The 10,423-nt window shown below is 42.2% G+C and overlaps 1 protein-coding gene across 1 annotated transcript; it reads right to left on the minus strand.

Moving 5' to 3' along the window:
• Window positions 1-1,705: 1,705 nt before the first annotated feature.
• Window positions 1,706-8,873, minus strand: LOC135098692 (histidine-rich glycoprotein-like). Its single transcript, XM_064001085.1, has 3 exons — window positions 8,776-8,873; window positions 5,189-5,563; window positions 1,706-1,760 (listed from the first exon to the last, which is right to left on the minus strand). The coding sequence occupies exons 1-3, from the start codon at window positions 8,871-8,873 to the stop codon at window positions 1,706-1,708; spliced, it is 528 nt and encodes a 175-aa protein (XP_063857155.1).
• Between the last annotated feature and the right edge of the window lie 1,550 nt (window positions 8,874-10,423).

Below are 10,423 nucleotides of genomic sequence, written 5' to 3' on the forward strand. Positions count from 1 at the left end.
TGTGTTTCGTTATGTCCCTGGGATCAGTTTCCCAGTTAATGTCGTTAGTCCCCAGGAACAAGATGGTCAGTTCGTGAGATCACTCTAGAACCTGATTTAATCTTCTATTTTGGTCAGAGGCTTTAGCTCTGGCCACAAGACCTCAAAAAGTCCGAATCTGAAATCCGTGAATTTGCAGGATTGCCACGGGAACGTTGCTATGACCTACTAGAGCAACACGGAACGTCGGCTACTATGGTTATCGAACCTTTAGTATCAGCAAGGAACTGCCTTCCTCACTAAGAGCACCAAAAGATAACTTAAGATGTGGGAACTATTTAACTGTTTTACTCACCCATTTGCCTTCCAACTAATACATAATCACAGAAAGCATCACCAAATACAGTTATAAATAAATGACAACTTAGTTGTGGTTGTCGTGGCTGAGAATTATGGTGATGGGAAGGAGTGAGTTGGTCGTTGGTGTTTCAAGCCACCTGGACTAACCGTGTTTCGTAGCTAAGGCAGCTTCCTTGCGATATCCAGTTGTTCTGACATCTACGTTCTTTTTACCATAATAAATTTAAGTAAAGGAAACCGATAAAGTAGTGAGAATGCGTCTTAATAGGACTGCTATGTTGGTGGCAGCTGCTGGCAGGCTACTATCGAGGCAGCCCAGCTCGCTGCCTCCTGGCCTCCTTGACACGTCATTCAACAAGAGCTATTCGTGATCCACTCACTTTACTTTGCATTTTACTTATATTAATAACTGATATTTAGTTTGTACTAGATAATTTTATATACCCCTTAATTTGTATAGAAGTCGCAACACAAACCAATAACACATTGATATTATGTCTGATATGGGCGGAAATTTCCACACACCACAAAACACAGCATAATTACCGACAGGAGAGAACACTCAGAGAGGAAGACCCTTCTTCAGCCAGTGTGAGACTGACTTGGCGAAGAGCGCGTTTCGGCTGCCTCTCCTTGCTTTGAAACCTGGCTGCCTCAATCTCTTCCTCCTACCCTGACGCTCAGAACAGCAGGCAAGACGCAGTGATGGTGGTTATCATTTCCACTGAATGAAGCAGCAAAGGAGGCCCGAAGGTAGTTGAAGGATTAAGAAGTAACAATAATTGATGTTATTTATTCGACTACGAGGATTTTAATTTCCATAATTTGTGGATTAACAAAATTATACTTACTTACTTACATGCTTATTTACTTACTCATGCACTCACCTTCATTACATTTAAATTCAAGTCAGTCAAATTCTTCACTTGCTGGCTAGGATACTACTCATATTTTATGGTAGGATTTTCCCTTATGTGACAGGCTGACCTCAAAAATTTAAATAATTTTTTAAGAGTCCCTCAAAGAAGCACTGGCTGACGTGTTACTAATACAAGTATCTACAAACATGACCCATAGAGTTGCTGAAAGCTGAAAACGTACATATATAACATAGTAATGCAGCGTATCCATAAGGGGAGGGTATAAGGTAGAAGAGCCATCACCCTTCCCTTAACCTCCAACTGGCCTACATTGCCGGCTGATTGATCCGCGGTCTGTCACGGTATGGGGATAGCAGACTGCAGGTCCCTTCGCTCGGTGCACCGACTGTCGACTGTCAATAGATTTCTGCAGTTCCTCTGTGTTCGACGTGTCGTTGTGGGCTGCTGTGGCAGTATGAAATGTCTGGACAGTCCGGCCACCCATCTTATTGTACAGACATGTATTCGTAGAGCAGGATGCGGTGAGATCTACCAAAGCGTCTGAGGGGATGGTAGTTTGTAAGCAGGTGTCATGTTATTTGCTAAGTTTACCGTGAAAAGCAAAAGTTTTCTTATTGTCCCCCGTGTTCCGTTTTCCTTCTGTGCATATCTATATTCTTAGTTATAAGTTATTTACTCATTTTACATCAAGTAGTATTATTCTCTTTATAATTTTAAATTCTTTATATGTATGTGTACTCGTATGTAAGGAAAAGATGTATTTGAGGTAAAATGTGTTGAGACAAGGGATGATACATAACTGCCTCTCGTATCTGAGTCAGCAAAATTCAGTATACATAAACCCCCAAAGGGAAAAGAAAGGTGTCGTTCTCACAGGATAAATTTGGGTGGTGTTGTGGTGATTGAGCGAGTATGTAGAGGTATTGGCAATGTGATGTTATAACTGATATCCAAGATCAGGTTGGTGAGTCTTTTGTTGTACCAAGAACTCTCGTTCACTGAAATTTGGTTGGTGAGTTATGTCGGTGATGTAACGCTGAGGGGGTAGCGTCAGGGTGAGAGACAGCCATTTTGTGGTTGGGGTTGTGGTGATTTTGTGGCGTTATTGGTGTTTTATATATAGTTTATCGGGTCAATAACTCACCTTTTCACTGGTCTTTCATGAATGAATCACTAAGCAGCTTGTCTGGACATGCAACAAAAACAATCTACAATATAAACCTACTGGATAATCTGGAACACGAACAAAAAAATTATTAAAAAAATATTTAGAAACTGAGGCAGCACCTGAAGTTTTGCGTGGCCTGGAACACCAGTATGAGGCTGTGGCATTGCCAGACCCACCATCGTGGTCGTCGGCAGCCCCGCCCCCATTCGGCAACGGAAGATAGTTGGGGGAGTGAACGAACAATGCGGAATAAAACTGGATGAATGAACGGGGAATAGATGGACGAATAAACTGGGAACAGGTGGATGAACAAACTAGTGATGATAAACAAACCTGTTTTAATTATGTTTCTATTGGAAAGATATATATATATATATATATATATATATATATATATATATATATATATATATATATATATATATATATATATATATATATATATATATATATATATATATATATATATATATATATATATATATTATTAATTCTTACCACTCGCTCACCACAACCTAAACTAACCTAATATTAATCAAGCATTGCCAGCATCTTAACCACCAAATAACAGACATTCAGACAGTAAGACAATTATAAATAACCTGTATCTTATTGGTAAACATGAATGGAGACTTGCTGGCCCCTTGACAGCCTCTAATGTCCTCGTGACAACTTCCCTCAATGCACCTGTGGTCTCTTCCAGCCCTGCCACATCTTTTTAGTGGGGTCCTCGTTGTCAGTGAATCCTTGCTTCTTTCAGCACTCTTCCTTCTCCTCTTGGTGGTGTGAATGTATGTGTGTGTGTGTGTGTGTGTGACCCTAAAATGAATAACTTGTATAGAGGAAAGAAATGAGACTAATTTACATATAAAGACTAAGTTACGTGCAAAATCTTACTTGTATGTAACAAATACTTACAGACTCTAACATATATAAACAGCTGTAGCACAACAAAAACACACAAAAATAAACAAATTAAACAAAACAAACAAAACCATCATTACCACGACCCTACTGATTTTCTTTAATGGTTTTCAGTGTTTTCAATGCTTTTCTACAAGTTTTGAATTATTTTCCTAATCTTAGTTACTTTTGATTTGTTTCTATGATTGATATTCTTTCCTGTGGTGACTTTTAATGGCCAGTGGCACAGTTAGAGGCTTTTAATGATCTCCCTACAAATTTTCACTGGTTCCCCTACGGCCTGACAAGTGCTCGGCCGCTTCCTACCCCTTAATCCTTCCCCCTTAACTCCCAGTGTGCTGTTTTCATCCCAAACTGCGGTGCCATAATTCTCACGATATAGCAGTGCTAAAGCCTGTGTGAAATGCAATCCCAGTCATTAATGATAGATGAAACAATCCACGTACAGTTGATATATAATGCCGAAAAGAAAGAAAAATACATGTGGGTCAAAAATCTTGCATCTAGTGTTCTGTGGAACTATAAACAATTGCAACATTATTCATTAAGGACTGGAAAGGATCTTCTGTTGATAGGACTTAACATGCACACTGGTTAACTGACATCTGTCGCTCAGTGTGGCAAAACACTTGATTAGTTCATACAAGGATCTTCAGTTTGTTATGTCTATGTGTGTGTGTGTGTGTGTGTGTGTGGAACAAGAGGATTAATTAACGTTTTATGTTTGGAATGATAGGTCTGTATGGTGTATGAAGATTTGCTTACTTTTGGAATGTTTATGGGAACTGATGTGATGTTTTTTTTTTCTTTGTAGGAGGGACACTGGCCGAGGGCAACAAAAAAAAAAAAAAAAAAAAAAAAAAAAAAAAATATATATATATATATATATATATATATATATATATATATATATATATATATATATATATATATATATATATATATATTTTTTTTTTTTTTATGTAGGAAGGATACTGGCCAAGGGCAACAAAAATCTAATAAAAAAATGCCCACTGAAATGCCAGTCCCTTAAAAGGGTCAAAGCAGTGGTCAAAAATTGGTGGAAATTGGTCTTGAAACCTCCCTCTTGAAGGAATTCAAGTCATAGGAAGGTGGAAATACAGAAGCAGGCAGGGAGTTCCAGAGTGTACCAGAGAAAGGTATGAATGATTGAGAATACTGGTTAACTCTTGCGTTAGAGAGGTGGACAGAATAGGGGTGAGAGAAAGAGGAAAGTCTTGTGCAGGGAGACTGCGGGAGGAGGGGAGGCATGCAGTTAGCAAGATCAGAAGAGCAGTTAGCATGAAAATAGCGGTAGAAGACAGCTAGAAATGCAACATTGCAGCGATGAGAGAGAGGCTGAAGACAGTCAGTTAGAGGAGAGGAGTTGATGAGACGAAAAGCTTTTGATTCCACCCTGCCTAGAAGAGCAGTATGAGTCAAACCCACCCAGAAATGTGAAGCACACACCTTACATGGACGGATGAGGCCCTTGTACAGAGTTAGCAGCTGGGGCGGGTGAGAAAAACTGGCGGAGACGTCTCAGAACACCTAACTTCATAGAAGCTGTTTTAGCTAGAGATGAGATGTGAAGTTTCCAGTTCAGATTATAAGTAAAGGACAGACCGAGGATGTTCAGTGTAGAAGAGGGGGACAGTTGAGTGTCATTGAAGAAGAGGAGATACTTGTCTGGAAGGTTGTGCCGAGTTGATAGATGGAGGAACTGAGTTTTTGAGGCATTGAACAATACCAAGTTTGCTCTGCCCCAATCAGAAATTTTAGAAAGATCAGAAGTCAGGCGTTCTGTGGCTTCCCTGCGTGATATGTTTCGGCAGGTGTCTATTGCCTCCTCCTGTATAGTGGTGTGGTGTGTTGCATTATGGTGTGGTGTAGTTCAGTGTGATGTGGTGTGGTGTGGTGCAATATGGTGTGGTACAGTGTGGTATGGTGCAGTGTGGTGTGGTGTAGTGTGGTGTAGTGTGGTGCAGAGTGGTGTGGTGCAGTGTGGTGTTGTGTAGTTTGGTGTGGTGCATTTTGGTTTAGTGTGGTGTTATGTGGTGGGGTTAAGTGTGGTGCATTGTGGTGTGGTGTAGTGTGGTGCAGTACGGTGATGTGTGATGTGGTGTAGTGGGTGCAGTGTGATGCATTGTGGTGTGGTGCAGTGTTGTATGGTATGGTGTAGTGTGGTGTGTTGTGGTGTGGTGTGGTGTGGTGTGGTGTGGTGCGGTGCGATGGAGTGTGGTGCAGTGCACTGTGATGTGGTGTGGTACAGTGTGGTGCAGTGTGGCGTGTTGTGGTGTGGTATGATGTGGTGCAGTGTTTTTTTTTTTTTTTATGTAAGAGGGACATTGGCCAAGGGCAACAAATATCCAAAGAAAAAAATTGCTCACTGAGATGCCAGTCACATAAAAGGGTCAAAACAGTAGTCAAAAATTTATGAATAAGTGTCTTGAAACCTCCCTCTTGAAGGAATTCAAGTCATAGGAAGGTGGAGATACAAAAGCAGGCAGGGAGTTCCAGAGTTTACCAGAGAAAGGGATGAATGATTGAGAAAATTGGTTAACTCTTGCGTTAGAGAGGTGCACAGAATAGGTGTGAGAGAAAAAAGAGTCTTGTGCAACGAGGCCGCGGGAGGAGGGGAGGCATGCAGTTAGCAAGATCAGAAGAGCAGTTAGCATGAAAAATTGCGGTAGAAGACAGCTAGAAATGCAGCATTGCGGCGCTGAGAGAGAGGCTGAAGACAATCAGTCAGGAGAGGAGGGGAGGAGGAGGAGGAGGAGAGGAGTTGATGAGACGAAAAATCTTTCATTCCACCCTGTCTAGAAGAGCAGTATGAGTCGAACCCCCCCAGACATGTGAATCATAATCCATACATGGACGGATGAGGCCCTTGTACAGAGATAGCAGCTGGGGGGGGGGTGAAAAAACTGGCGGAGACGTCTTAGAAAACCTAACTTCATAGAAGCTGTTTTAGCTAGAGATGAGATGTGAAGTTTCCAGTTCAGATTATAGGTATGGGACAGACCAAGGTTGTTCAGTGTAGAAGAATTGAGTGTCGTTGAAGAAGAGGGGATAGTTGTCTGGAAGGTTGTGTCGAGTTGATAGATGGAGGAATTGAGTTTTTGAGGCATTGAACAATACCAAGTTTGCTCTGCCCCAGAAATTTTAGGAAATTTTAGAAATTTTGAAAGATCAGAAGTCAAGCGTTCTGTGGTTTTCCTGCGTGAAATGTTTACCTCATAAAGGGTTGGACGTCTATGAAAAGACGTGGAAAAGTGCAGGGTGGTATCATCAGCGTAGGAGTGGATAGGACAAGATGTTTGGTTTAGAAGATCATTAATGAATAATAAGAAGAGAGTAGGTGACAGGACAGAACCCTGAGGAACACCACTGTTAATAGATTTAGAAGAACAATGATCGTCTACCACAGCAGCAATAGAACGGTCAGAAAGGAAACTTGAGATGAAGTTACAGAGAGAAGAATAGAAGCCATAGGAGGGTCGTTTGGAAATAAAAGCTTTGTGCCAGACTCTTTCAAAAGCTTTTGATATGTCCAATCAACAGCAAAAGTTTCACCAAAATCTCTAAAAGAGGATGACCAAGACTCAGTAAGGAAAGCCAGAAGATCACCAGCAGAGCGGCATTGGCGGAACCCATACTGGCAATCAGATAGAAGGTTGTAATGTGATAGATGTTTAAGAATCTTCCTGTTGAGGATAGATTTAAAAACTTTATATAGGCAGGAAATTAAAGCAATAGGACTGTAGTTAGAGGGATTAGAACGGTCACCCTTTTCAGGAACAGGCTGAATGTAGGCAAACTTCCAGCAAGAAGGAAAGGTAGATGTTGACAGACAGAGGTGAAAGAGTTTGACTAGGCAAGGTGCAAGCACGGAGGCACAGTTTCGGAGAACAATAGCCCAGAGTCGTCCAAGGTAGAGTTTTTAGCAAAGGTTTAAGCGAAGAGTTCATCTTTAGAAACAGATGTGATAGCAGTGGTGCCATCAGGTTGAAATAAAGCAGGGAAAGAAGAAGAAGCAAAGTTATTGGAAATATTTTTGGGCTAGTTGCCAGAAGTTACGAGGGGAGTTAGATTTTGAAAGGTTTTGACACTTTCTGTTAATGAAGGAGTTTTTGGCTAGTTGGAAGAAAAGCAGAAATATAAAGTGCATGAGATTTTGGTGATAGAAGGCTTAAGTACCTTTTCTGGGCCACCTCTCTGTCATGTATAGCACGAGAACAAGCTGTGTTAAACCAAGGTTTAGAAGGTTTAGGTCGAGAAAAAGAGTGAGGAATGTACGCTTTCATGCCAGATAGTATCACCTCTGTTATGCGCTCAGCACACAAAGACAGGTCTCTGACACGGAAGCAGTAGTCATTACAAGGAAAATCAGCAAAATACCTCCTCAGGTCTCCCCAACTAGCAGAGACAAAACGCCAGAGGCATCTTCGCTTAGGGGGATCCTGAGGAGGGATTGGAGCGATAGGGCAAGATACGAGTACAGATATGAGATTGTGATCGGAGGAGCCCAACAGAGAAGAAAGGGTGACAGCATAAGCAGAAGTATTACAAGTCAGGAAAAGGTCAGGAATGTTGGGTGTATCTCCAAGACGGTCAGGAATACGAGTAGGCTGTTGCACCAATTGCTCTAGGTCGTGGAAGATAGCAAAGTTGAAGGTTAGTTCAACAGGATGGTCAGTGAAGGGAGAGGAAAGCCAAAGCTGGTGGTGAACATTGAAGTCTTCAAGAATGGAGATCTCTGCAAAAGGGAAGAGGGTCAGAATGTGCTCCACTTTGGAAGTTAAGTCGTCAAAGAATTTCTTATAGTCAGAGGAGTTAGGTGAAAGGTATACAGCACAGATATATTTAGTTTGAGAGTGACTCTGTAGTCGTAGATGGTGGAAAACTCGAATGATTCAAGAGCGTGGGCACGAGAGCAGGTTAAGTCATTGCGCACATAAACGCAACGTCCACCTTTGGATCGAAAATGAGGATAGAGAAAGTAGGAGGGAACAGAAAAGGTGCTACTGTCAGTTGCCTCAGACACCTGAGTTTCAGTGAGGAAAAGAAGATGAGGTTTAGAAGAGGAGAGGTGGTGTTCTATAGATTGAAAATTAGATCTTAGACCACGAATGTTGCAGAAGTTAATGAAGAAAAAGTTGAGGGGGGGGGAGGTGTCAAGACACTTAAGGTTGTTGTAAGTAGGGCAGTCCGACAAGGGGACATTTGTAGTCCCCTCCCCAGATGCGGAATATGATACTGGTGTAGGCGTCGCCATGACAATTTTGAAATTTTGAGGAGAGGGTGTTTGTGTTATTAGATGCTTGTAGTTTTGTGTGGAGGAAGAGAGTTGTCTTTAGAGGGCAGGCTGTGTTATGAGTCACAAAGGGAAACGTTCAGTGAGGTCACAGCTGGGTTTAATGATAAGTTCACAGCACCCCTGGACAGTGCTTTAGACCTCACTGGGAGTAATTATCGTTTCGGCAGGTGTCTACTGCCTCCTCCTGTGTGGTGTGGTGCACTGTGGTGCAGTGTACACGGTGCGGTGTGGTGTGGTTCATTGTGGTGCAGTGTTGTGTGTTGTGGTGTGGTGCACATATGGTGTGGTGGGGTGTTGTGCATCGTGGTGTAGTGGGATGTGGTGCAGTGTGGTGTGATGTAGTGTAATGTGGTATGGTGCAGTGTGGTGTGGTGTGGTGTGGTGTGGTATGGTGCAGTGTGGAGTGGTGTAGTGTGGTGCAGAGTGGTGTGGTGTGGTGTGGTGCAGTGTGGTGTGGTGAACGTCTGGTGTGGAGAGGTGTGGTGCATTCTGGTGTGGTGGGTGTTATGCAGTGTGGTGCAGAGTGATGCGGCGGATGATTATGGAATGGTGATTTTGGCAGTGATGATGGTTGGTGATGATAGTGGTTGTGGTGGTGGTGGTGGTGGCGGTAGTGGCAGTGCTGCTGCTGCTACTGCTGATGATGATGATGATAATGATGATGATGATGATGATGGGAGGGAGAGCGAGGTCCTGACGGGGGTGTCAAGACAGGAGCACAAAGTGGTGTCAGGGCCGAAGATCATTTTGGAACTTTTAAACTTCCACTTGCTACAGTTTCTACCATGAATACCTGCCACGTATTTTTGTCGCTATTTTCAATACAAGTGGTATTAGTAGTTGATCACATACGTCAACAAAAGATACTGTCAACGTGGCTGTTCTGTTCCGGTAAAGAAAAAAACCCGTTTGCAGGGACAGACGGGTAGGCGGAGTCAGGCTGGTGACACACACACACACACACACACACACACACACACACACACACACACACACACACACACGAGAGATAAGCTTTTCAAGACTCAGTATCTAGGCACAACGAGGAATAAGAAATGCAGGAGGAAGCCCCCTCCCTATTCTTGCTCCTCCTTGTGTACTACGTTTCTGTGTTTTCTGTTAATGAAGGGCCGTTAACATTTACTTATTAAAAAAAAAAAAAAAAAAGAAAAGAAAGAGATTCCAAGTCCGGAACTCTCGTGCGTGCACGAGTTCGCCTCTATCTCTACAGTATTGCCTGAGCACACACACACACACACACATACACACACACACACACACGAGATGCGTTTCTCAAGACTCAGTATCTAGGCACAAGGAGGAATAAGAAATGGAGGAGAAGGAAACCCTTCCCCCCTTCTTCCTCCTTCTTCTGTACTACCTTTCTGGGTTTTCTATTAATGAAGGGCCGTTAACATTTGCTTATCGAAATAAAAAAAATAAAGAAAAAGAAAGAATGAGAGATGTTAAGTCCGGAATTCGCGTGTGTGCACTTGTGTGTGTGTGTGTGTGTGTGTGTGTGTGTGTGTGTGTGAACAGAATATCGGTGCAAATAAAAAAATAAATAAATTTGCCTCCATCCCTACAGTTTTGTCTAAGCTTCCTCCTCCTTCTTGTAATTCAGCTGTACAAGGACCTAAAGATTTAATTGTTGTTTTCAGGTTATGGTTATATGTAAATCGCTGGCAACTTCCACCACATCCTCTCTCTCTCTCTCTCTCTCTTTCTCTGAATAACGTGTCTAAACAATGAATAACGTGTTTAACCAATGAATAACGTGTCTAACCAATG

This window comes from Scylla paramamosain, unplaced genomic scaffold, assembly GCF_035594125.1.
Source record: "Scylla paramamosain isolate STU-SP2022 unplaced genomic scaffold, ASM3559412v1 Contig74, whole genome shotgun sequence".
NCBI lineage: Eukaryota > Metazoa > Arthropoda > Malacostraca > Decapoda > Portunidae > Scylla > Scylla paramamosain.

Bases quoted from the DNA above. Each gene is read 5' to 3' on its own strand.
- LOC135098692 (XM_064001085.1), bottom strand. From the start codon at position 8,873: ATGAACCACACCACACCGCACCGTGTACACTGCACCACAGTGCACCAC. The intron at 5,564-8,775 runs GTGAGGTCTAAA...ACCACATCACAG, and splicing joins CGAAACGATAATTACTCCCA to TGCACTGCACCACACTCCAT. The intron at 1,761-5,188 runs GCAACACACCAC...CCATCCCCTCAG, and splicing joins GAACTACACCACACCATAAT to ACGCTTTGGTAGATCTCACC.